The 27,125-nt window shown below is 42.6% G+C and overlaps 1 protein-coding gene across 3 annotated transcripts; it reads left to right on the forward strand.

Moving 5' to 3' along the window:
• Window positions 1–1,192: 1,192 nt before the first annotated feature.
• On the forward strand, window positions 1,193–27,024 carry ARNTL (aryl hydrocarbon receptor nuclear translocator-like). 3 transcript variants are annotated; one of them, XM_010150858.1, is made up of 18 exons: window positions 1,193–1,316; window positions 2,035–2,182; window positions 5,275–5,295; window positions 6,307–6,345; window positions 6,689–6,730; window positions 7,390–7,547; window positions 8,979–9,058; window positions 10,054–10,146; window positions 11,047–11,164; window positions 13,238–13,387; window positions 14,742–14,988; window positions 19,487–19,593; window positions 19,937–20,087; window positions 20,659–20,747; window positions 22,425–22,533; window positions 24,210–24,303; window positions 25,645–25,747; window positions 26,323–27,024. In XM_010150858.1, the coding sequence occupies exons 2-18, from the start codon at window positions 2,043–2,045 to the stop codon at window positions 26,481–26,483; spliced, it is 1,902 nt and encodes a 633-aa protein (XP_010149160.1). In that variant the 5' UTR covers window positions 1,193–1,316; window positions 2,035–2,042; the 3' UTR covers window positions 26,484–27,024. The 3 variants fall into 3 exon arrangements, with proteins under 3 accessions (XP_010149160.1, XP_010149168.1, XP_010149176.1); XM_010150866.1 differs by lacking the exons at window positions 1,193–1,316; window positions 5,275–5,295 and having other exon boundaries at window positions 2,043–2,182; window positions 26,323–27,015; XM_010150874.1 differs by lacking the exons at window positions 1,193–1,316; window positions 5,275–5,295 and having other exon boundaries at window positions 2,043–2,182; window positions 14,745–14,988; window positions 26,323–27,015.
• Window positions 27,025–27,125: the final 101 nt, after the last annotated feature.

Below are 27,125 nucleotides of genomic sequence, written 5' to 3' on the forward strand. Positions count from 1 at the left end.
ATTACTGAGAAGTTGGACATACATACACAGAGGAGTTGTCAGGTGAGATGGACGATGAGCCCTCAGCAGCAGTTTGGAAGCTCTGCTTCTAGAACAGCAGTGATCCTCTGTTCAAAAGTGGGTGGTATTAAAGCAAGCATTGCCTGACCTAAATTGAAGAGCTGTCATCCTGACTGTTATTACCGTAACAGGACCAGCGATTTAGATAATTTAAACTTTTAAAATAAATTCTGAATTTGCTATTCTGGCAGAGATGAAGAAAATAATACCATTGGCTTTGAATTTTGAGAGGCTTCTGTTGGCTGATAACTCTTAGCATGTCCATATATGCGATTCAGTAGAATCGGTTATAATGTGATCATGTTGACAGAATACTGGTTGTTTGACTTGCAAACTTCTGAGTGTGTCAGGAGAGCTTGCTGATCTGTGCAATTAGGAGGTTCTGCTGTCGCGGGTTGGAAAGGCAGTCACGATGTTCACAGATGCATTAACCAGAAAACAGTGTATCCAGAAGACACACAATCTTTTGCTAGAGGCAGATGTAGAACAGCTTTTAAATCTTGCTTAGTAAGTTTGGCTGAAAACCCTGTTTTTTGACAGAAGTCTGGAAAGGAAGGACCTTTGCATGCAGACCAGCCACTAAGTTTACATTGTAGTTGGGAGGCGCAGGTAGACTTGAGTTCTAGCGTGGGGTGTGGATTTTATTGAAAACTTGAAGCCTGTGGAATAGAACAATGCTTAATCCCCTTTTCTTTGAACATGCCAACTGCTTTTGCAAGGGAAAATAAAATAGTAAGCCAAACCTGAACTGTGCTGTTGCTGTGGCCACCTTTAAAAGTGAGGCAGCCAGGAGTAGAAGCACCAGTCTGTCTTTTGCACCGTAACAGTAGTAGGACCTGACCACAACTGATCATTGTTTGTGAGCGGAGGGATTTTATGCAAAGACCAAAGAATGATAAGGAAGGCCCAAAAGGAAGTGATGCTGGAGAGATTCCTCTTGTTCCAAAGCCTGATGCATTGGAGATGCACATCCCAACATATAACCCTTTTGATGATGGATAAAGCTTCTACACTTTACACGGAAATTAAAAATCGATCCTTGAGTAGAAAATATCTATTGTCTAAAACAATTCTACTAAATAAACTTGCTTTGAACTTTTTTTTTAAGCTTGTTAGTTTTCTTCCCATTCAGGTTTTTGAAGGTACTTGACTAACAGAATATGAGGCATGGAAGAGTTTTAAGGTGATCAGCTGCCTCAGGCTGAGCATCATCATCTTTCCCCAGGTGGATATAGGCTTCCAAGGCAGGCTTTCAGGTAACAACTCTTTTGTTTCACAGTTGATGTTGTTTAGTAATAAGTAAACTTTTCACAGGGTTTCTTCCATCAATAATTACTTGCACTCTAGAGGATGAAAATGTGTATGTTCTGAATGAAAGAGCTAATGAGATTCCTTTGTACCTTTAACTAGTCTTCTGAGACCATCCCTGGGTTATTAGTATTTATTTCTGAGGTCTGCTGCGGTGGAGGTACTTGTTTCACCTGATTTTCTATGGACATCTTCTGAATTCCGTTCCATGAAATTCAGTGGAATTAGAACTGTTTAAGCTTATGAACTTTGATAATACGATCTTCAAATGGAGAGATGCACTGAAACTAGTGTTCCCAGTCTGCGAAAGACAAACAGAACTTTTGTTTATGTTGGGTAGAAGCAGTGGCTGGCCAGTTAACATGAGAGTAAACTTGGTTTAGTTAAAGAGCACACTGACAGTTCTTTAAAAGCAATTGTGTGAAGTAATGTGTTTTGAGAACAGTCATGGCTTATGTGCTATATTCAATACCCCAATAACTGGAAAAGGATAAGTTGCCTATTATGTTTTACAGAAAAAGGGAATAATAGAATTGTGATTTTTGCTGCCTTTAAGAATACTGTTTGGTTTTGTTGTTACAAATATGTCCGTTTCTGCTTCTATTAATGCAGTGGTTTTTTGATTGTTTCTGGTTTTGGGGTGACTTTCCCTCTTCCTTATGTTAGACAGTCCAATGGCAGACCAAAGGATGGACATATCTTCTACAATTAGTGACTTTATGTCACCAGACCCTGCTGACTTGATCTCCAGTTCCCTTAGCACCTCAGGAATGGATTGCAATAGGAAAAGAAAGGGAAGCTCTACTGACTATCAGTAAGTTGGATTTCTCTTCATTTAACACTGCTAAAAAGAGGTGGTAACACCACAATACAATGGGGAAACGATGGAAATACTTATAGCAATTTTTAAATAACCTCTTCTTGACAACCTGTCGCAAAGGTTTTAATAAAGAAAAAAGATACTATGCACTTAGAGGAAAGTTCATTATTTAATAATAAAATAAAGCCTTCATCTCAGTGCAGCTAGAATTGAGGGCCGTCAGATACGGTAAGGCTGAGGAAAGAAACCTTTGGCTGATGAGGGACGTAATAAAAAATGATACTGATGAAATGTACAGTGTGAAGGTTGATTATATTGACTGTTTACAGAGGAAATAGAATGTCTGACTAGCAGGAGGGAAGATAATAAATTCATTAACAAGGAGAAGCAAAACTAGGAGTAGTTCCTTTTCTTCACCTATTTTTTGCCTTTTTAGTCACTTCCTATCACTGTGCTGCCAACCTTTGCCTAATGAAGCTATTTGGATCTCCCAGTTGAACATGAATCTGAATAGCCTCTGGTTTGAGGCAGTATATCTGCCTTTCATTTAATGAGTCTTTTATTGGCCCTTGACTCTAGGCTATTATTTCTGACAAAATAAAAACTTGGTTTCTTCTGAATCTGTGGTGGAAAGTAGTTTTGTTTCAAGAAAGCGGCTTCTCTTTAAGGGAAGCTTGCTAATAACAGTGCTCAGAGCACTGTCCATGCCATAGGTTCTCTCTTGGGTCAGATATTTGAAATCACACCAGCTCTGCTTTAGAACAGTGAAGGTCATAGTAAAGTTTGCCAGATTTCCAAATGTATAATGTCTTCTGCACTAGGTACAGCAAGACCCATCTACTTACTCCCAAGTCACTGTGCAAACATCATGTATTGTAACTTAAAGTCTGCCTGTAGGGTAACTTGTGAATGGGTCCCATCCATTATTAATACAGCTACCTAGTCCATTTTATTGTAACTTAGCACAGATTTTATCACTGTAGGTCTTTGCATTGTCGGTAGGTTTTTTTACGGGGGGGGGTGGAGTTTTTAATCTATGCTGAGCATGACAAATAAGAATTAGAACCAAATTTAAGAATTAGGTTCTAACTCTAACCTAACCCTAACAGAAATCAGGGATAGGGGTTAGGTTTTAGAACCTAATTCTTAATTTTATACGTCAGGGGACTTCTTTTGAGGAGAACTTAAGCACAAAACGTAAAGAACTGTTTAAAGAAGACAAACATACTGCATATGTACATTCTCTAATACGCATTTAGGCTTCCTGAAAAGTACGCGACTCCCTCTAGTTGAATTGACTACCACAAAATTCAGTGAACAGCCTCAATCTTACCAACTTCCTCTTCTCTAGAAAGAATTTCTCCATCTTTATTCTTCTGGGTAGGAAGCATTGCTCAAGTCCACTTTTCCAAAAGACAGCTTGCTCTTGTAAGTTATAATTCTGCCCTGTAGGTTGTGTGTGCATTTTTTAAATACGTGAAAGCACTGTTTCCTTGATTGTAATAAAATAAATTTACAACAGCTGTTGTGATACCACAGTTCATGTTGTGTTGCGAAGGAAATGGTGGCTAGTAAATACTCCTATTTCAAAATAGAACTTAAAGTAGACTTCCTTGATCCCTCCTTCTATATGTATGTATCAATAAAAGTTCAGAAATTGTACTGTTTAGCTTCTGCGCCCTGTTAACAATTTATATTTTACATAAATTGTCTCACTGTCCAGTTTTATAGTTAATTTACTTGTGAAGTCAGGGAATAAGGAAGGCAGAATCTGACTGTTGAGTGTGGTTCTTCATTCACCTCTGAAGGACGGGCAAGCACATTGACCAGATGTGCTTCCAGCTCTCCATACCAGCTTCATTTCAATTTTCTCTCCTGCCACTCCTCCAGGAAAATTCCTGTCTGACCTATTGCTGTCACATCAGCAAAGATTGTCCGTTCTCCACTACAGTCTGGTTTAGTCCAGTGCTGGAATCTGAGACTTCATGCACACATTTATAAGCAGTTAATTTATTTTTGTGGGAGTAGTGTTTTCGGTTGACAAAATACATGAAAAAACCCCAAACTGTCCTGTAAGCATTTAAAACTTGCCTCTTCTAGAATCTGCTCTCTGGGTTTTTCTAAGGCTAATATGAATTTTGTCACAACAAGCATCCTGTAGTTAATGGTGGCATCACATGTGGAAAACTGATGTCTCGCTTCTGTTTGAGTCTGTTCTAGACCTGCATGCTATTTTGTTGTGAGCCTCAGAAGTGCTTTGAGCCATTGACTAAGAGTAACTCAAATGTGCAAAGAAGTTTGACTGATCACAAAGATAATTCATTTAAAAGTGCAGTGAATAATATGTGAAAGACTACCATCTTTATTTTTAAGAAGGCTGATGTCCAGTGTTGAACAGGAGTAACTAGTACGTTAGTAGCTAGTTACTCCTAGCTAATGAGAAGATTTTTCACAAGGTTTTCATGAAACGTGGCCTCTTAACATGTTAAAGCTCAGTGGTATTTCGGATCACTTTACAGTCTTGAAGTGATGCCAGCAGTTAGCTTGCATGTGAAAATGCTGTTTAATTTCCTTATGATACGATAAAGTCTGTGTAAAGTTCAGCATTAGGACTTTAGTACTGACGAAAAGCAAATGTTCATCTGTCCTGCTGGGCAGAATCAAAACCTGAGAAACTGGGGATACTTTGTTTGTTTGTTTGCTTAATTGCTGGCCTTAGAGGCCTCTGAAATCCCATTTATCTAAACACAAGGGCAACACGCATAAAGCACAGATCTTTCATTTCTGAAGATGAAACAATATCTTGGTGATTTGCCAAACATCATTTAGGTTAGTCGTTTTACTCGTTTTTCACATTAAGTGTAATGGACTATGCTATTTTTTCTTAAAAAGCACAATTATTCTTTCAGACAGTAGATAATTTTGAACAGGGATGTTACCTTAGAATATGTTCACTGCTATTGTCTTGTTTTCATTGTGCTTTTCATTTCAAATAGAACATAAATTAGCTTGAGAATTTCAACAGGAAGTGTAACGCATTATTCTTAATCCTTTTTATGATGTACTTTATTTTTCTTTCTTTTCAGACTTGATGGGTTTCCTTTTGAGTAAGTATAAATAATAACTGGTTTCACTTGAAAAAGATGCTCGGTGGTTTTATTTACCTTTCCCTTCCATTTACTTAAAATTTGCAGGTAAAAGTGAAACCAGAATAAGCCAGGCTTCAGAGTGTCCACTTAGGCACAGTTGGACAGATTTATATATATTGAAACACTCTCCCAAATTCTTTTGTCTAACAGTGCTGTAGTCGTAGACATTCAACTTCTTTTTTTACCAGTTAGAGCAATGAGAACTTAGGCTTTTCTCTCCTTTTTTCTGTATATGTCGTTACTATGTTAGAATGTAATAAGGGGGATCCTTTTTATTTTTTATGCTTCCTTCCTTACTTACATGGCTGGTTTTTTCATGCTGAGGCAAAATTATCTACAGAGGAAGTTGTACAGATTAAAATGTGCCTGGTTGGTGTCATACAGCCTCTCATCCTGCCCATGCCTTTGGCCATTTCCAGTGGTTTGTTGGCCTGGACTATGATCATCTCCTACCTCAAAATCAACTACCATAAGGCAGACTGAAGGGTAGAACACACAGGCATCCACATGAAGTAATTCAGGGCAATTTGTGAATTTTATGCTGGGCACTCGGGTAACTGCCTCCGGTCGAACTTTTCACTACAGTAAATCCAAGTTAATAGCCTTGATTCTGATGAAGGCGAGAAAAATATCTGCTTGGATATGTCATCTTTTTTTTGCCCATTATTTAACTGTAGAACATTTTTATAACAGATGATATCTTTGAACTGCAGCATGTTTTACTGTCAAACACATCAAACTGTGCCATTTGTTAGTTCCAAAGGAGACACAGCTGACTTAAGAAAACATTTTGATATTACAAAAACCACACAACTTATTTAGTTCTTCTAGGTTCTCACTTTTATATTCTTATTTTTGTATTTATGGTTTGAATATGACAGGAATACTTTATTCTAATTTTATCATAGTTTGATAAATTTTGCTAATCCTGCTTAATTTGTGATCTATTGCTTTATTCTGTTTCTGCAGGGAAGGTATGGATACAGATAAAGATGACCAACATGGAAGGTACTATTGATACAGTCCCTAAAATGTTAGCTCCACAGTACTGACGTAGGATCTTGTGTGTAGATACACGTTTTTACTGTTACTGTGGCCATGTGTCCCAGACCGTTTGTTTCTTTGTTGGGAAAAAGGTGTAAGTTTGTTGTACGGATCAAAACAGACAAACGCAAAACCCAACACTTTGAGCTGCAGTATTATGAATAATGATCTTGTCTGAAGAAAGGCTAAATAAATGTTCACGTTTTTAAAAACTGGATTTATTGAGGATAAGTGGGTATATAAGATGTATTAGAAGAGTTGGGTTTAGTGTTTTCAACACTAATTTTGTGATCTCATTTCTCAACAGATTGGAGTATACAGATCAACAAGGCAGAATAAAAAATGCAAGGTAATACTCTAAACATGTATCTTGAAGAAAATTCTCTTGCCTTTTGTCATATATGAAATATTTGCCTGTGTTTCTGTCTGGGAAAATAATTTCTTCTAGGTTTGACCTTCTCTTAATTTTTGGTATCTTTGCAGTGTTAACATTTTTCAAGTATAAACTGCATATAGTTTTGTGAGAATAGTAATTTGGTAGGTAACTTGGTTTTGGTCACTTCATTAAAGTTGAAATGGAAGTCTCCATGTTCCTTAGTACACTGATTATAGAATCTTAATTGAATGCTTTATCCAATATTTATATACGCTGGAATTTGCTTATCTGTGACCTTTATAATTCCAGTTATGTTTCAGTGTACGTGCTGAGAACAAAAGTAGTGTATTCTCTGGATAATTTGGTACTGTTTAGTGGATTTTCAGAACTGAGGAATCAGAGTACTGTACGGCCGACATTCTATGTGTTTTTTGGTAAATAAGAATCATGTGCTGCTGCTCTGCCTATGAAGAATTCTGTATGTGGATGTCCTTTTCACGAGGATAAGGGGGTAACTTCATTATCAGGAGAAGGCTGTTTTTGTGGGTTTGTTATACTAGATTTGCAATTTTTTTTACTATGATTTATTTTCTCACGCTTTTCCATCTTTCCTCACCACTCTACTTGTTTAGGGAGGCTCATAGTCAAATTGAAAAAAGGCGTAGAGATAAAATGAACAGTTTTATAGATGAACTGGCATCTTTGGTACCAACGTGCAACGCAATGTCTCGAAAGCTAGATAAACTCACTGTACTGAGAATGGCTGTCCAGCATATGAAAACCTTACGTGGTAAGTTGATTGGGGGTGGAGCAGGGGGGAGGAGGCAGGACTGGAGGAGGATGGCAAAATGGGATTTCCCCAAAGCCATACCTATTCTATCCCTTTGCCAAAAAGGAGTAAGTTAATACATTTTGGGAGGACTTCTCTCCTTTTCTTAGCACTGGATGCTGCACATTCATATAAAGCCTACTGGTTCATGGTCCAGTATCCTGATCTGACTGGAAAACTTGTGGATGAGATAAAGAATAACTTCCCATCCTCTGACCTGATGATCACCATTGCTAGACTGAAGAAAAGCAAGGCAGCTGGGGCGGGTGTGGGAGGGAACAAAGGGGTGTAAGAGGCAGTGCACAGTTGAATCTTGTGTGGCACTGAGCAGTGCTCTTAAGCAGGCAATGTGCAAAACTGGTGGGATGGAGAGGTAGATCTTAGGTGTAACTCCTATTCCTACAGGACTTCTGAGGTTTTGTGTTCATACCTTTAGCTTTTTGTGAAAGAATTGGAGAGTACTTTGAAAATCCAATTTTAGTCTTTTTAAACAGTTTCTCTTAGGAGGACCTGAAGGGAAACACAGGTTTGGAGACTTGGAGTTGTTGCAAATTTCTGCATGTCCTAAAGCTACATGTAAGAGGGAATCAGTGCTTGGGTACAATCCGTGATGATGGTGAAAGCTTAAGCCTTCAAGAAATACGCCCCGAGAAGAGACAGCGTTGCAGCTAATTTGAAGGTTCCCTGTTCTAGTTTCTAGGAGACCTGGTGACTTCCAGTCATGTTTACCCTAGTGGTTCTGAAAGGTTTATCTTTTTCTGCCACTGTCATTTAATTAGGTTAGCGCTTCATAGCACTTCAGTGGTTACTAGCTTGACTCTCTTTTTGCCTTTATGAAGGGAACAGAATGAGAAGAATTACTCTGTGATAAATAGCTCCCTCATTTGTTGCTAATTCTGGGGGTTTGGCATTGTGAGATTATGTCATTGTAATGCTGGGTTTTTTTCTCTCACATGGAATGAGAGAACTGATTTGCAAGTTCCTGAGTGAGAATCTGTTTACGTGACCTTGCCATGCTTTACTAAGTTAGAAGGAGAAGAATTAGTTTGAAGGCTTTTATTCTTTATCTCTTAATTTTCATTTCTAATTCTGAGACTAGACCATAAATCAAGAACAGCATTTGGGTTAAATGTATCAAGGAACAGTTTTATATCTCAGAAGGCGTTTAATTTGCATTACTACGTAATGTAGTATTTGTGTTTTTAAAAAAAAAAAGGTTCATCCTTTAACTTAATACCAACAGAGCTGATGTTGACAGCTGAACAAATCTGAAAAGCAACTTTCATTTTAAGAACACCCGCAGTGAATAGCAGTATAAGAAGGAGCCAAAGGAAAATTGCTTGTTTAAGTGTGTGTTAAGTTTGTGATATGGGGATTGTTTGTTTTCTTTAGGTGCTACAAACCCATATACAGAAGCAAACTATAAGCCTGCTTTTCTATCAGATGATGAATTAAAACATCTTATTCTCAGGGTATGTTTCAACTTTAATTAAAGATATTAATGGCTGTGAATATAACTCTCCCAAAGCAAAACACCACTATTTTTCTGCCTGGTATCTCAGTTTAAGTGTGTTCTGCTTCTGGGGAATAATGAAGAAATCTGCAAGACCACTGCATGAAGTCAATGGGTTTTAATGATGACTGGCAGCTCTGAATTTAGGCAGAAAGATTTCAGAAGAAAATGTGAGGAAAGGGATATTTTCATGGTAACCATCAGAATCTTTAGTTATTTCATGGAATCAACCCAAATTACATACATTGTTTGCTTGCAGGCTTTCTGCCATGGGCTACGCTGAATTTCAGTGTACAGTGATATAACAAACACCTTTTTTTTGAGGTCGCTGATGTAACATGACTTTGTATGTTTGGCTGCTCGCTGCATACTTTTACAGTGTGGAGAGTATGTATCATTTGTCAATAGTTAAGCTCTTCTAATAGCTTGTGTAATTTGTGAAGCACTGCAGTGTCCAGATGCAGCATATGCAGAATTTAATTTCTGCAGCATTGTGACTCTACAGCTATAAAATTAGGGCCTAATCCTACATGGTTGTGTGTGACTGACAGAGTACTCTTGAAATGGGAATAACTTGCCTACAGGCACATAAATATCCAGGTTATGTTTGGTTTCTAAGAAAGGAACTCTGGAATAAATACAGTTAAAATTATATTTTAATTTGAAGGCATTATTAAACACAATTGTAATATTATTGGACAAGACATGGATTCTTTCTCCCCGTAAAAGTGATTTTACATTCTGGGCATCATGCCCAGAATGATGCCAAAAACGTTTGCAGATGCAAAAATGTATCGTAATTTTGTATCTTGCCTGTTGACTCAGTTATCTCTAAATGTTAGGACAGCTCTCCTAGTATAGACATTGTACTGTATACAAAGTGTGTTTAAAGGTTATAATGATGCAGTGAGGATGTATAACTTAGTAATTTACTTTTTTTTTTTTCCTAATTAGGCAGCAGATGGTTTTCTTTTTGTTGTGGGCTGTGACAGAGGGAAGATACTGTTTGTTTCAGAATCTGTCTTCAAGATCCTCAACTACAGTCAGGTATTCTTTTATATTTTAAGTAACATTAGGCCTTAAAAGATTTGAAAGCTTTTTTTCTGATTGGGCGTTTACATGGAAGGGTATTTGTGTGAATCGTCTGTCTTGAAACCTGACATTTCTTGCAAAGAAAGCTTTGCTCTGCCATGTCATTGAAGGTGATTGGTTTTGGTTTTCATTGAGACTAAGGAGATGAGAAGGATCTAAATTTACCTCACTGATGCATTCTGATCAGGGAATTACCCTCCGGCTTGCAAAAGCGTTTTCTGATTGAGAGTGTAAGCAAATACTGAAAAATCAGTCTGAGGTTCTTCCAATACCTTCACGTGAAATTTTCAACTTGGCAAAACCAGGACAGACAGAAAACTATGACTGATGGAAACTGGGAAGAAATGATACAAAAGCCAAGTTTTTAATATATGCTTAACGTGAGGCTTAGTTTGCACTGTATATTGTGTAAATAATATTTGTCATTCTTTCAGTTATTTGCCCTTTTTACCAAATTGAATAGCTTCAAATGTTGTACTCAGCCAGCCTTTGGTTAGGTATATACCAAATACCTACTCATCATGTAAATATTTGAAAGAGAACATTTGCAAGTATGATTCTTTTTCCTTCAAATGGGCAGCATGTGAGTGGAGACTGAAGAGGAACCAGAATATTTGTTGTTGATGGATTGAGCATGCTATTTCTGCAAAGCTCTTACTAAAAATAATGAAATAAATTACTGTGTCATGTAGTCATAACTTAAATATCCAGATAAAACATACCCTTCATTAAATCCTGGATCTCAGAGGTTTGGTTAGACCTATACGTAAAAGGATTGCTTACAATGGATGCTAAAATTGAGAAACTATACTGAACAATTACTTTAATTTTTTACTAAATATTCAATCTCTACAGAATGATCTGATTGGTCAAAGTTTATTTGATTACCTTCATCCTAAAGACATTGCCAAAGTGAAGGAGCAGCTCTCGTCTTCTGACACTGCGCCACGAGAAAGGCTTATAGATGCAAAAAGTAAGTATTACCTCTTGAAAAACAGCGTTGTGTGCACAGATTCACTGCTTCTGAGCATTTGCCCAGTGTTAAAAGTGTTTGTGGGATGCTGTTTGGATTGTGTGTCACACCAAGGAAGTTTAAGCTAAAAGAGAGAAAGAAGGAAAAAAAACCCCAAAGTATGCAACAGGTACCTGAATGCAGAAGGGTAGTAGTTTGGCATGTCCTGCAGTGTAGATGCATTAGTTTCACTGGCTTCATCTGTGAGGTATCATCTCTTTTCCAGGCATCAAAGGTTTAATTTTTCCCATTAAAACATATGAACTGTCAATGAAGCGAGAGCTTTCTTCTTATATATTTATCTGTCTACTGATTGATTTATTTCTTGCTTATTGCCACTTCCATCAATGGTTTTTAACCTGGTCCTTGGTACCGTTTCCCTACCATGTCTCTTAGCTCTGTATTCCACTCAGTATTTTAAAGTAGTTCTCTATCTCTGCTGCTTTTGAGGTGAGTGGGTGTTTAATTCACTCTCAGGAGTCTGCACTGCTTAAGTGGAAGGAGGTATCTTACAACTGCAGATTTCCAGGTCATTGTCTCATGCTTGTCAGGAGCAGAAACCTCTAGGATCTCATCACAAAGAAGCCACCAGCTCCACTTCAGAAACTGAAGCTGAGAGAGATCATTCCAGGGCAGTGAGCCTAGAGGCTCCAGCTGGATCAGCTGAAGTTTTTCTGGCTCCTGGTTTTGTCTGGTTGTGAAGCATGTGTATGCAGTGCTAGCTCCCTTTTTTGCATGCCTTTGACAAAGTTAGGGCAAAAATAAATACTATGAGTTGCAGTCTTCCCATCTGCTATGATAGACTGATTGGTAGAATTTCAAGAACTCATATTCTTACAGAGTACTTGTATGTATGTATTTTTATGTTGGCATGAGTGACTCAGGCACAGCATGTACCCTCACCAATGAACGGCAGCGTAAGTGCGTGTGGTGCAGGACAGTCTGGCCTCCTTCAGGTGACCTCACTCTATTCTAACTTTGAGGGAGGCACGCTTTACACTGTAACGCTGGCATCGTTGTTTTCCTCCTTACTTACATTAAAAGCCTACAGGGCCCTAGAAGTTTTGTACGTGCTTGTAACTGCTCATTTACACATATCCCCGTGCGGAAGTGGTTGAAGCGGATAGCAAGCTGTGGAAGAGTTGCTGTGTGACTTAAATCCTCCGTCAGCTCCTGGAGCTCCAGCTGCATCACTGGCGTTGCCAGTACCTGTGCTCCTGATGCTCTGTCTGTACCAGCACTCTGCTGTCGGCTCCCAGAGTCGCCGTGTGTTTTGGTACTGTTTTTCTGGTTACCTTCCATAGAAAAGAATCTTAATGTCCTTCAAGAATATGATAAAGGTCAGGACGTATTGTTAGGGCCTGTTCACGTGCACTTATTTCTGTGAGGCTTGAGAGACTTCTTACACTGTATCACTGGAGGTCTTGGGGATTTGCATCCCCGTGTAGGACACTGCTACCTTATTTCCTCCTTCCATCAGAACAATGACCAAATCTGATGTCTAGAAACACACCAGTTGAGATGGACCTGGAACGGCACTGGGCCTCTTCTGCTTTTTACATGCCTGTGTGCTCTCTGGGTGGGTGTTGTGATAGAAAAGCCTTCCAGTCCGAAGGCTCACCGGCCTATTGAGTGACTGTGTAGTGCTGCTCTGGTTATGGGTAAATAATCTCTCTCTTCTTAATCAGTTGATTAGTGTTCAAAGAAATCACAATGTTTATTGCAAAACCGGTGTTGATTTGTACAATCTTTTGCTAATCTGGGCATTTAGAACCCTGTGTTTTCAAACTTGCGTCAGTGTTTTCGCACCAGAAAGTGTAATCGGAAATTCTAGTGTTCATATGGTCAGTTGGGTCCTGCATGTATTCACTTACATGGAAATCTCCAAAATAAGACTTCTGCTTCTGCAGAAGGAGATGAAAGGACTTTGTGCAAGTCACAACACTGGACAGTTGGGTTACGTGGGGTACTCATTTGTGCGGTTAACTTCTCGCCTGACAAAGAAGGCTTCCTCACCTCCTCTGTTTGCCACAGCTGGACTCCCAGTTAAAACTGATATAACACCCGGACCATCACGACTGTGTTCTGGAGCAAGACGGTCCTTCTTTTGTAGGATGAAGTGCAATAGACCGTCAGTGAAAGTAGAAGACAAGGATTTTCCTTCAACCTGTTCAAAGAAGAAAGGTAACAATTACGTGTTTTATTACCAAATGTCACGGGTGTCAGGCTCTTTTTATACAATTGCTTATTTGCAGTGGTTGGTTTTTACACTTGTTGAAGACTGTCAATGTTTCTTATGAAGATACTGAACTGCGTCTAGGTCTGCAGCTTCTTCCCCACTCCCAGTAGCACTTACACACTGTATTAGCATATGAAGCCAAAAATCCTCCTCTCTGCTGTCTTGAAATGTTTGCAGGCAGTTTATGCTGACAGTTCTGGTGTGGTTGTTGCGTCTTCTTCAGACACTGATCATGTTACGTTCAGTCTTGACCTTCTAGCTATGCCCCCAGCAGAGAGGAGCTAATGCCCATTCTGTTTTTCTGCTCCGTATTTGCCAAGTGGTATTTGGATGGATATTGACCTTACAAAACAAGTGTATTCCAGGTTCATCTATGGTTTGGGTACATTCCGAGTACTGGATTCCTTCTACACCAGAAGGATTTGGTCATAACATGATCCAAGTTGGTAATACTACTTTCCCTCTGAAGGGTGATGTTCCAGACATGTTGGAATATATACTTATTCCAAATGTCAAAGTTTCTTCTTTGACTACTTGGGATAATACATTTGGTGTGAGTTAGTGGAAAGTGCCAACTAGAGAACAGAAGGCAGCTTCTGTGTGTTGCCTCTGGATGTGACAGCTGCCACAAGTACTTCCTGCCGGGTTCAGACACAGCTTCAACCTTGGATCATGCTTTGGTGCTCATCCCTGAGGAAACCAGTTTGTGCAGTTAAACATGAGACTTTCTCTCTATCTACGTCTGTGAAAGTCATCTTCCTTGGTGCTCAGGGCCTCTCAGAGCTGAGGAATGAGTTCACCTTACGGATGCCAACTGTGTTGCTTGTCGGTGTGAACCTTCATCCTCGCCCCTAAGTACAACTATACCCCGTACACCCCAAACTGTATATTCTGCCCAACAAATTGTTCCTGGTTTTTGTAGAAGCCTCATTTTAAGTTGAAAAAGGCATCTTATTTATTTATTAATATATTCATTTCTTCAAACAATCCTTTAGATTATTTGCATCCTTTGCTGAAATAATAAAATGCAATTTCTACTTAAAGATTATCAAGTGACCTTGGTCTGAACTATGTGGTGTTTCAGTATAAGCAATGATTTTTCAGCGATAAATCGCTTTTACTGAATTATCCCAGATTAGCTGCACTGAAGCAGGAGTGCTGAAAAATCCCTTAGTGAACAATATCCCAAATTTCCTGGATAAGAGAGGAGATGCGTTATCAGCGGAACTGAGAAGTTCTCCAGAGCAGTATCTGTGACCTAACTGCCTTTTTGGCTTTGTTTGTTTTTTCTTTTTACAGCAGACCGCAAAAGCTTTTGCACTATTCATAGTACAGGATATTTAAAAAGCTGGCCGCCAACAAAAATGGGACTAGATGAAGATAACGAACCAGATAACGAGGGTTGTAATTTAAGCTGTCTTGTTGCAATTGGTCGGCTGCATCCTCACGTAGTACCACAGCCAGTCAACGGTGAGATCAGGGTGAAACCTACAGAATATGTTTCTCGACACGCAATAGATGGGAAATTTGTTTTTGTAGATCAGAGGTAAGAATGCTTGTAGTAACTTCCACAATAAGTCACTGTCCAACTCTGCTTTACGGACAACTTTACTTAAAGCAGCGCACATACGACTGAAAAAAGAAATTACTGTTCTTTTCAGCTTTTTACTAAATCCTGGCTGCAGGTTCTTTTGGCTTTTAAATTAAAATTTAAAAAAATTAAATCTAAAACCCCACACTGAACCCAAAAATATGGCTTAATAGACAGAACAATCCATTTCTGCCCGTTTGTTAAGGAATATGTGTATGTAGTCCTACAAGAATGTGCTGTCCTACTCTGAAAGTGGACTTGTTGGGAAACTTTTGCAAACACTACATAGTTAAGGTATCACCCGGGCTGCGTTAGGCTTTGATAGCACAGACATTTATTTAACTGTGTACTTGGACACCTTCTGCTGAATTAATACTTCTGTATGTGATCTTTTGCATTTATAAAAAAGAAGGCTTTTCGTGATCTTTTGTATTTGTAAAAAAGAACGCTTCTCGTGAGTTTTACTTCTTGGAAAAGGTTTGAGAACTTGTACCAGTGTGGTATCTTCTTTCAAACATTAATTTTATTTGTTATCCAAAAGGTTTATTCTTACCTTTTGAAAAATGAATTGATTGGATTTTCGTAAGTAGCAGAGACATGACCTGGGTTTTCCTTCAAAATCACCAAGGGAAAACAGGTGGTTGAAGGATGTTAGTGGAGAGGTTACGTTGGGTTGGTTGGAGAAGGGGTGTTTGGTTCCCTGCCTTGTCAAGATGGATTGAGACTGTGCTGATGAGGCTGTGTCAGGTTGCCTGTGGCTTAAGCTGAGTTGCTTACAATGTAGAAAAGCCCAGGCTCCAACCCCTGGCAGCATCTGCCTGCTGGAATTTGTTTCAGGGGAGTCTCTGGTGTGTCAACCGATTTTTAGTGGTCTTTGAGAGGAATTAGAGGCTGATAGTCTTGGGAGGAAGTGCAGTAAGGAGAACCTTGTGTTTTTTGATGTTATCTATCTGGTTGGGGTTTTGGGTTTGTGGTTTTTGGTTGGGTTGTTTGGGTGGTTTTTAGTTGGATAGAAAGCTTTTTCAAGTAGGATCTCTTCAGCAGCAGCACTTGGAGCTGGCGATGGCTCTGGGAGCTGTGAGAGCATTTGCAGCCTTTCTGTCGCACGGAAAGCGTGTGCTGTTCTGTCACGCCAGACTATGGCGGCTTGCGAACAAGTCTGATGTTCAAAAGATGAGATGTATTCCCCTGATGGATAGTTTTGAAGGATTTCTAAAATAGTAAGACTCAGAAAAAGTTGACCTGTTGGATTCAAGCACATCTGCTCTTAATTGTTTGCCAGCTGTTGTTGCTTGTCCTTGGTTTGTGTATACTGTTTCAAAGGGCCCTTTGAAAGGGAATGTTTGTAGAAGAAAGCCTCATCCTTAGGCTTAAACTTGGCATCCTATTATCTCTGCTTCCACTGGAGAACATTTAGGCACCTCTAAAAGTTGAAAGCTATTGATTTATTTCTATCTTGAGGTTTTTCATTCATATAGACGACTGTTCCTGTGTCATTTCTCCAAGAGAATCCAGGAGAAAAACACTTTTTAAACTCTCTGTGACTGTAACTTTTTGTCCTTATGGATTTGTCCTTTCTTCCCTGGAAAAGAACTGCCATGGATTAGGTACTTAGTAGCTGGGCTACCACAGTCGGACAACTACTTAACACTTCACTGTCAAAATGCCAGGCTGCAGTCAGCGGTTGTAGAGAAGTCTCTTACGTCTTCAGTACTCTTAATGAATGCGGATGGTGCGTTTGAGAGTAAAGTTCAGTTTATCGGATGTGCAGATGGCATCAGACACAGCTTCAGAATTCAAAGCTGCCTTAAGTCAGAGAAGCAGGCTAAGGAAAAAAGTAAATAAAGGGTGAAATTCAAGAACTGGAAGAACAGTTTCCTTCATCACTTAGTGAATTCAGCATCTGACCAAATTCTAGTAAGTAGTTTGACATCTGCTGTGATTTGGTACATCATCTTTCCAAAAAAACTGTTTATCCTCCTGTGAAAGTAGATGAAAAAGGTTTGACAAGTTGCTTACTGATGCCCATATGGGCTGTTACCCATCCCCGTCAGGTTTCCCACTGCTGCCGTGCCGTTAAAAGGCTTGGTTACTGAAGTTCTTGGGAAGAGACTGAAAGAAGGTAGACTTGGTTCCTAGCTCTTCCTTTTTAAAGATGGAGACTGTGGTTTGCTGCTTTGTGGTTCTCCACAGGCTCTCAGAGGTAATTCCTCAAAGCTGCCACCTGTCAGCAGTTTGTGTCCGGGGATGAGGTTCACCAGAAAAAAACCACTTTGGAGATTGTCTCCTGTGAATACCTGTAACGTTTCCTTCTCCAAGGCTGGAGTCTTAGAGCTGGTGAGGACTTCAGGTGTAAGCCACATTGGCCAGTGCTGAATGCTTTTAGTGTGTCTGGGGAAAACACAAAAATCATAGTATCACTGGGTTGGAAAAGACCTTAGAGATCATCCAGTCCAACCTTATCTGTCCGCCACTAAACCATATCTCTTAGCACCTCATCCACCTGTCTCTTAAACACATCCAGGGATGGTGACTCCACCACCTCCCTGGGCAGCCTGTTCCAGTGCGTGATAACCCTTTCGGTGAAGAACTTCTTCCTTACATCCAATCTAAACCTCCCCTGGCGCAGCTTGAGTCCATTCCCCCTCGTTCGATCATCTGTCATTAGGGAGAAGAGACCAACGCCCACTTCTCCACAACCTCCTTTCAGGTAGTTGTAGGCAGTGATCAGGTCTCCTCTCAGCCTCCTCTTCTCAAGGCTAAACAAGCCCAGTTCCCTCAGTCGCTCCTCATAAGACATATTCTCCAGACCAGTTTTGTGGCCCTTCTCTGGACACGCTCCCGGGCCTCAATGTCTTTCTTGTGCCTTAAATGCCCTGCATTTAAATACTATGAGGTTTGTGCTTCTCCTGCCGCCCTTATTCAGTTATTAATATGTACTAATGTCTACATTTTAATATTAAATTTGGGCTTTGTTGAGATTGTGGAAGAGGTGATGATCTACCTAGGTTTGTCCTTATTACCCTTCCTATTTAACTTGCATTGGAATAGTTTGGAATTGTGACTCTTACTCTGATTTCTTCAAGGAACTCTCATTTTCCCTTCAGTAAATTTGCTTCAAGAAATGTACAGAATCAAGGTTCGCGTTAGTTCAGTAGTTTTGTTGGCACTTCGTTCTCCACGCGCAGATCTAAAACTTGCTCAGCCACATTACTTTCTGCTCTAGCAGTTTCACTAGGCCTCCTGCAGATTTGATTCTGACCGTGTTCTCCAGCTCTGAAATGAAATGGTGCGCATTTTGGGATCTTCCTGTGTGGCTTGTCCTGCTTTATTCCTTCCTTCACCAGGAAGTCTTAGGCTGATCTCCCTGAGGGATGGCTGTGCTCTGTGGTAGCAGTGATGCGCTGCCCCTCCCCAGGTACCCTCAACAGTCTGTCCAACGCTACCTTCTGGGGGCTGGGGGCAAGCGTACGCATCCCTAACGTACAAGGTGACAGCAGTTCTCTTCTGCCCCCCTCAGCCCCATCTGTTGTTTTTCATGCTGTATTCTGGGTTAGATGAGTTCTGGTGAAGTTGGTACAGCTTCTAAATCATTAGTAACTCCAGAAATAACTCTTTGTCTTGTTTTGCATGCAGATGCCTGGGGTGTTCAGCCTACTGGCCACTTATAGCTTCTTCCTGGTCAGGAATGAGCCTTTTCGCCGTGTGTTAGGCAGCGGTGTCGCTCACTGTCACTTACCCGCAGTGCTGCTTTGCCTTTTCCTCTTGGGCGTGAAGCTTGGCTTACCAAGTTGATGCACAAGGCTTTTTCTTCCTAGTTTCTTGAGATGTCCTCCATCCTCGTGAGCAGCTCCTTGAACACTGCCTGAGGGTCACACTGAGTCTGTGCCTTGCCCAGGCTGCAGGTGTATTTCGTCCTAAGGTTTTTCTACTGAGGAAGAAAATGAGGTGCCTTTGTGGCTGGTTGTGATGAAACAGAAACCTGGTTTATTTGCTTCGGGCTCCTGTTTGATTCAAAATAGAGATGCAGGGTAGATCTCTCAGTGGTTCTTCAGGAAACTTGCATGTTAGCCTTTCTTTTTTAAGGGTGGGGGGGCATTGGGTTTGCAGAAAACTTCATGTTTTGTGGCTGCTACAAAGCAGCTTTATTCAGCTTTGGATTCTGAACATGATGATATACCTCCAAAGCTATTTAGAAAGCCTTACCGCCCCTCCAGTGGTGACAGGCCAAGTACAATACCTGAGGGCTTTTGGTGTTGTGTACCTTATAATTAATTACATGAGAAAAGTGTTCCTAATTATTTATTTTTTTACCTTCTAAGCTGAAAATATCTTTCCACCTTACTTGAGCCTAACCCAACTGCAGTGCGAGTTGTAGAATCTGTCACTAAGACTTCAACTTGAAACAAATGGTTTTCTCTTCTTTTTTTTTCCTCTACCTCCCTTCCCGAAGGGCAACAGCCATCCTGGCATACTTACCCCAGGAGCTTCTAGGTACTTCGTGCTATGAATATTTTCATCAAGACGATATAGGACATCTTGCAGAATGTCATCGACAAGGTACAGCTCGTAATAATTCAGTCATTTTGTAAAAGGATTGGAAACAATCGTGTATGAAGAAAACCAAACAAACTTGAGAAGACTTGGGTATCTCTCCGTTTGCAAATGCTTTAGTCGAGGACATCGCGCTGCGTGTGCCGAGCGATGCGAGTGTCTCAGACTGCCGTGGGTTTTCAGTGACTACCTGAGGTTCGGGTTGGGTGAGGGGGATGTGTGCAGAAACAGTATTTTCTTCAAGGGTGAAGGGAGGAATTAACTGAGTTTTCCCTGATTAAAAGGGCTCTGCTTATGCAGTCGTGGCACTGGTTTCACACGAGGTTACTCGCTTTCTGCTTCTCTTTAGTTTTGCAGACAAGAGAAAAAATTACAACTAACTGCTACAAGTTTAAAATAAAAGATGGCTCTTTTATTACACTGCGGAGTCGCTGGTTCAGTTTCATGAACCCTTGGACCAAAGAAGTAGAATACATTGTCTCCACAAATACAGTCGTTTCGTAAGTATTTTTCCTTAGCAGATTCATGTAAAGGCTGATGGTTTGGCCCTGTTTTCAGGTCAGGTTTGACCGAAGCGTGTGACAATAGGTGTCTGCTCCAGGTAACACCCAGAGCTGTATACCTGGGAAGAGGGGTGTTAGTTTAAAAATTGCAGCAGTTGAATACCTGTTTATTAAAGCCTGCAGAAATATATTTTCTTTTGGGGGAAAAACCTGGGGTTCCGGTCTTTGGGAGTTCTTACGGGAGATGCATTTCTTTGCTTTCGTAGGGCCTTCCCTTCCCCTTTTCCCTGAGGGTTCTGTACAGGTGCAGTGACTTTGCAGAGTAACTGCTGTAGAGGAATTCGATAGGAGAAGCTGTTTGGGTCCTGCATTGCAGACTTTGAGTTGTAACATAGTGGTTTCTTTCTGCTGTTTATGTAGCCTTTGGTGTCAGTCTCAGTGCTTCTTTCACAGAGGCAACAGTGATTCACGCACTACTTAAAGCCTGAAGCAGTCCATTCTGACACGCTGGCAGTGACTCTTTGCAGGGTTTTCTCTCACTCATTCTTCTGATTCTTGAAATCTACAGCACCAATGTACTTGATAGTGGAGACACAGCCTTTCCGCAGCTTGCGGCTTCTCCACACAGCATGGACAGTGTGCTTCAGGCTGGAGAAGGTAAGTGCTGTACCGTGAGGAAGTGACCCCCCCATCGTGCCTTGTCAGCATCGCGTCCTGCACGCACCACTCTGCTGCACTTTTGCACACAGAATTTGTTAATATCCTAAAGAAAAATAAGCTTTAGGACAAAAAAGCACTAATGCAGTTCTTGCGCTGTTGAACCTAAATACCAGCTTTGGATATAAGGTGAACGAGCCACTGAAAAGAAACACGTATGAAGAGGGTTGGAGGAATGACATGGAGGAGAAAGGTTCGCCTTTGTGGGTGGTGCTACTTGTACAGCCCCCAAGAGTGACTTCAGGTTCTATTGTCAGTGCGGATGGCTACTCAGAGGGCGAGTGGATAACAAATAGAGTTTGGCCATTCACCTGCCCTTGATTGGCCTTGTCGTGACACGGCGACTGACCTCGGGGTGATCATCAGGGGCTTTAACACATGCTGCAGGCCACTGAGCCACCTTTGGTAACAGGGGGTGCGCAGCTGAGCTAGGTTTGATAAGGAAGTGTTACTGGAGCAGGGTGGAGGGGAGGTGGAATGGAAGGATGCAGTGACAGCCCATGGATGAAAGACAGGGAAAGGAAGATGGTGATAATACTGAGATTCTTTCCAAGGAGCTGGGAACGGTTGCATTTAGAAACACCCTGTTTGTTAGCTACTCCTGTTATCAGCTCTGCCATCGTAACTGTGGAGCAAGGATTTTGGACATGTCTGGTGTTACTTTGTAAGTTGTACACGGTACAGTTAACAGTGCAGGACTTGAGCAAAGCTGGGCTTTTCGGTCATCTCATATGAAACGGGAGGTTCTGGCAGAGAAACCATGGAGGAGGAAGAGCAGCAAAGCATGGGACAGTGGGCAGAAGAGAAGCTGCCCTGCAGGCATGGTCAGTAATTCAAGGTGGAGTAGTGGCAGTAACATGGGATCTGGGCCTGCTGAGAATGGGAAAACAAAATAGAACAAACTGTTCTGCAATAGGGTAAACTGCTTCTTGCCACAACACAGCCTTTGAAAAGAAACCAGGTGTGTAATACCTTCATACTGAGAGTTCTTGTCCCCAGAAAAGAAAGTTAATTGACTGCAGCTTAATTTCAAGTGGTTCTGGCTCTGCTAAGGATACAATGACCTTTTTAGGTGAAGCTTCTCACCTCCTGATGGGTCTGAGCCATAGAGCCTGAGGGTTGCTATTGTTAAATATTAATTCCTAAAAGAAGGCAGTTATCCATTATGGATAAGCAATGCTGAGGACTTTCCCTTTCAGTACAGGATCTTTTCTCCACTATATACTCCTTGGAGTATATCTGGCTCCTTCCTGACTACCTCCCAAGTGTTGTGCAAGTGTCAAATCCCAGGAAAGTAACAGTGAGCTGCTAACTGTTCACACCTCACTTTTTCCTCCATTTCTAGATACTTTGGGTTACCTGCAGGAGGTTTTATTCATGTTCCTTGGGTAGCCCGGGCTGATCTCGTACTTAACGGAATATGCGCTGGCAGGTTCCGCGTAGCTCAGCGCAAGTCAGAGCTTCCCCTCCGTTCGACAGTACCTGCCAGTTGGTGGAGTTGTAAATAAATGCAGTTCAGAAGGTCCTGCAGCTTGTCAGAGCATGCCCAAAGGCAAAGGCTTCTTGGAAAAGGGTTTGGAGGCTTCTGTCTGACCTTAAGATATCTGCTCGTTTCAGGTGGCCCAAAAAGGACCCATCCTACTGTGCCTGGAATTCCAGGTGGAACAAGAGCTGGGGCAGGTAAAATAGGGAGGATGATTGCTGAAGAAATCATGGAGATTCACAGGTGAGAGAAAACGGTGCACGCTAGAGGCAAATCAGTATTGCTCTTTAAAAGGGAATAAAGTCTGCCTGTCTTCGCGCCGAGTGCAGAGTGATACACGTGTGCCTGTAGCTGTCTGCTGGTAAAACACCTGCTCAGGACATGGCAGCAGTCAAAGCCCGTAGTGAAAGGGGGAGGGTGTTACAGCCTTCCAGCTTTCTACTGTGGAAGACTAATACCGGGACACTTCCAGTAGTGGGGATGATTCCCTGTTTACCAGAAACACTAGTTCAAAAGGACAGCTAACTGGAAACAAATTCCTTTCCAGACTTTTCCTAATGACCTAAGGGTGCAAGTGGCACAACCCCCAAATGCCAAAGCGATTGACTGCGTGCCAGAAGGAAGGACGCTTGTTTTCATGTCATCCCCTTCGCTCAGATGCTGTCAGAGTTGCTGCTTAGGTGGGTTCAGGCTGTGGGGTTCCCCCTCCACGCTGAGCAAGGACACAAAGAGGAAGCCAGCTCTGCTTTCCCGGGGCCGGCGGGCTGCCGGCCAGGTGTGGCTCCGAGGTTCAAACCAGGAGTCGTGTAGTGCCCTGCGGGAGGGGGCTGTTGCTCCGAACAGCTGTCTCCTCTGCGAGACACCCGCTCTCGGTGGGTATTGCTTGATGCCTACAGGCTAACAACCCTGCTCATGAATTCCCTCTTGGGAATTCTTCCCTTTCAGGCAGAAGTGGTCTCATCCAGCAGCTGTTCAGTGGCAGCGGTGTAGCCCTACTGAGCTGCCGGTCTGGAAACATTCAGGCTGGTTCCCACAGTTTTGTTTCTGCTTACGTGGTGGTAAGGGAACAGCAGCCCTTCCTGCCTGTAAAAGTGGGAAGGGGCGGGGGAAGCAAGCCACACCGGGGCTGAACCATCCCTTTTGGTAGCTGAAGCACTTCCTTAGCCGCCGTGAGCGTAGTAGCGCAGCGTTCCACCCGCGTGCGCTTCATTTCAAGGCCCTGGGCTAGTTTCAGTCCTCTTTCAGCAGCTGTTCCTATTCTCCAAAGCTGCCTTCTGTTCAGCTTTCCCAGGGGAGCTCTGCCAAGGGTAAGATTCCCATTTCCATTGCTGTTCTCTGTAACTGCCTCTCCTCCCTTCAGTCTGGAGAGGCGCTGGTTTTACAGTTAATACATTATTCAATTTAAAAATCTATTTGATAGAGCTATGGAAAAATTGAGGTGAAAAACACTGCTTTGTACAGTTTCCACAAACAAACACATTGACTGCATCAAATGCTGGGTGCACTTCTCTCGCAGTAGCTCACCTAAGAGTCTGGGTTACCCTGACTGAGGCAGCTGGAGTTCTTAGCTGGCCTAAACTGAAGTACAACACAAAAAAATGAGACTTTGCTCAGGGCCCAGGACTCTTTCCTTCTGCCTCTGTGAAGGCTGTCCCGGAACAAATAAGGCGGGGAGGAGGTAAAGCTCGCAGACGGAGCAAGCGGGGCGGTTTACGCACAGCTCGTTATCTACCTGCAAATGGAAACGTTGCTACTGCTGACCTGAGTAACGCCGGAGGAGTGAGGAAGTGACAGAAACGAAGTTCATGTTCTTAACACCGTCTGCCACCGAACCAAAGTCGGCATTTGAGGCTCCCATGCCTCTGGCACCCGGGTCAAGGTTGCTGGTGAGCTCATTCCCTCTGTTACCCCTCTTGTAGGATAAGAGGATCATCACCTTCCAGCTGTGGCTCCAGTCCACTGAACATCACCAGCACACCACCACCGGACACGTCCTCCCCAGGGGGCAAGAAGGTAAGAACAGGCTTTACAGACGCGACACCTGATGTTGCACAACTCCTGGCCGAAAAAATTGGACAGCGAGTGAAAGTGTTCTGGTGGCCCAAATCCCTTCAGAGTAGTCCCTGAGGTGCAGAGACCAGGTGCTCTTGAACACTGGCAGCGAGTGAAATCCACCTGATCTTTAGACTTTCACCCTTTTTTTTACCAGAGCTGCAAGGAACAGCTCTCCTCATACCTCGAATCTCCACAAACTCTTTACCACCACGTACTGGTGAGCACCGGAAGCGCTATCGTTTGTGCACTGCCCCTGCCCCACTGAATCACACCGGTTTTACGGCAGTAGCACGCGTGACCGTTGGATGCTCTCCTGTGCCCTGACCCTTTCTTTTTCAACCCACGGCACGTACCACGCCTTGCTCTGAGAGCGCTTGAGTCTCGCTCGCGCGCCGTTACCAGCGCTTCACCAGCGGAATGCTCGTAGGGGCCGCACGCCCGTCGTGCGGGGAGCTGCTGCTTATGGCAGCGACGTTCAAGGCGAGAGCAGCACGTACCCCAGCCCTTATCCTCTGCGTTCGGGCTCAGCCTCAGACTGACTTGATGGTTTTTCCCTAGAAATTGGGATGACTGTAACATGGGAATTGCTGGTACTGGAACAAACTGCTCCCAGTAAATAATTCTGTCTCGATCCCACACGCGTTCCAGCTGACCCTCCCTCGGAAGGGGGCTCCCAAGTACTTACCTTTCAGCGTGAGCAGCTCAAAGCCGGGTCATGTGCAGCTACTGCCTTGCTAGTTCAGAATCCTGGAGAAGGGTCTCTGTTTGTGGTGCGCCGTGGTGTGCCCAGCACCGCTGTGCTGCTCCGCACCAAACGCTGGGGTGCAGGAGCACCGCTTAGCTCGCGCAGTCTGCCTCTGCCTGGGAGGATCGTACGCCTAAAACTAAGGCTCGTAGTTGGCAGCACTGTACGTTTACTGTGTGCCTAAACTCAAAAGCATCCTGCCCTTAGCTGTAACTACTACCACTTGCAGGTGGGGGACTTAGTGGCCCACAGAAAGCCCCTGAGGACTTTTTCTAGCAGCGTTTCGGAAGTGACTTGCAGAAGTTCAAAAGTAGTACTGACTCGATCTCCCCCTTCTGGTGGTGATGCCACCATCTACCTGACAGCTGCTGGATGGGCATGAGATGCAGGTAGTAGTAGCTCCCAGCTTACAACTAGTCTGATGGGCTAGCCTTTAGGGGGTGGTTCTTTTTCAGGAAGCACATCTTCCTTATATTAAACATCCCAATATAGAACAATTTCAGGCTTAATGCAGCACTTCATGCTGTTTTACAGCTTCTGTTTTTTCTTTCCAGATCTTGAATGGTGGCACTCCGGACATTCCTTCAGCTGGGTTACTGTCTGGGCAGATCCAAGATAACTCTGGTTACCCGTACTCTGACAACTCCTCTCTTCTGGGTAAGCTGAGTCGCACACTAACCCGCCTTGACACAGCCGAGGCAAGGCGGCAGGAGGGTTGGGTGTAGCCATGACATGCTTTCGCCCCGTGCAGGCTGCAGCTGAGGCGTGAAGCCCACAGCCGGCCACGCTGTCTGCCTGTGGCCTAGCCTGGCTTTCTCCTTCCCCAGCTTCCTTGGTACTGTGACTTTGCTTCTGGGTAGTACGTGGGAGTCTCTCTCCTCTTGCCGAGTCAGTGTGACGTAGCTCGGCCCCTCGCCTGTTCTTTGTGAATGCCCGTGGTCAGCGGGGAGCCAGAAGGAAGGCCGGGCTGACGCGCACCCTTTGAGCTAAATCTGGTTTTCACGTATGGCACATACAGTTGTCCTTATCAGGCACAGGGGTCACTGAGGAGTGCCCTAACCTTTGTCCTCTGACCCCCAGGTATCCGTGCTATCCCTGAAACTGGCAACCCAGGGCCTCTTCCCAGAACAGTTCTGCTTGTAGATACTGCGCTGCAGGTCACAGGGCAGAGGCTGAGCGCAAGTGAAAAAGACGCAGCTGAACCTCTGATAACTCTGTCTTTACACTTCCAGGGGAGAACTCCCATCTCGGCATTGATATGATTGACAACGATCAGGGATCGAGCAGCCCTAGCAATGATGAAGCAGCGATGGCGGTCATAATGAGCCTTCTTGAAGCAGATGCCGGTCTTGGTGGCCCCGTAGACTTCAGCGACTTGCCGTGGCCCTTGTAAATGATGCACCCGGCTTTGACATCCAAATCTCAAAGTGCATTTACTGGTGGAGCTCTACAGTCTGTGAAACCTGTTGGACTGAGAAGCTTTTATGTACAAACCTCATAAAAGCTGTATCGGAATGCAACTCATCCTACCATGTGTAACTTCAGACAAAGTGGAATAACCTGCTACAGTGTTCGGTGTTGATTTGGTTAGCTGTGTATAGCTTGCAATACTTGTATATTTTGGATTCTGTTGTTTGAGAATTTTTTTTTTAAATCACTGTGCGACTCACTGGTATCAGTGGTAGCTTTTATATGCAAATGACCATTTCAGATGTATGGTGTGTTTTTACACTGCAAAACAGTCCCCATGTGGATATTTCTTATACTAATTGTACCATAAAGCTGTTTATTCTTTCTTGTAAGAATCCTTTACTATAAATATTGTTAAAGTGTAATGTATTAGACAGTTAAATATTTTTAAAATAAATGTTTCCCTTGTTCTAAGCATTTACTTTGATAAATAAATTTGATGATAAAATCCTGCTACTTGAAGCAGTTGGTATTTATCACTTTTTAGCCTTGGGGGAAAATGGGAAGAAGAATAATGCCTTCCATCCTTAGGAACATATGCTGTAAGACTGGGTCACTTCCCCAA

The sequence above is a fragment of the Eurypyga helias genome, unplaced genomic scaffold (genome assembly GCF_000690775.1).
Source record: "Eurypyga helias isolate BGI_N326 unplaced genomic scaffold, ASM69077v1 scaffold47970, whole genome shotgun sequence".
NCBI classification, from domain to species: Eukaryota; Metazoa; Chordata; class Aves; order Eurypygiformes; family Eurypygidae; genus Eurypyga; species Eurypyga helias.

Excerpts from the sequence above, each read along its gene's own strand:
- ARNTL (XM_010150858.1), top strand. The coding sequence starts at position 2,043 with ATGGCAGACCAAAGGATGGACATATCTTCTACAATTAGTGACTTTATG. Across the intron at positions 22,534-24,209 it reads GAAATCATGGAGATTCACAG|GATAAGAGGATCATCACCTT; the intron begins GTGAGAGAAAAC and ends CCCCTCTTGTAG. Across the intron at positions 24,304-25,644 it reads CCTCCCCAGGGGGCAAGAAG|ATCTTGAATGGTGGCACTCC; the intron begins GTAAGAACAGGC and ends TTTTCTTTCCAG.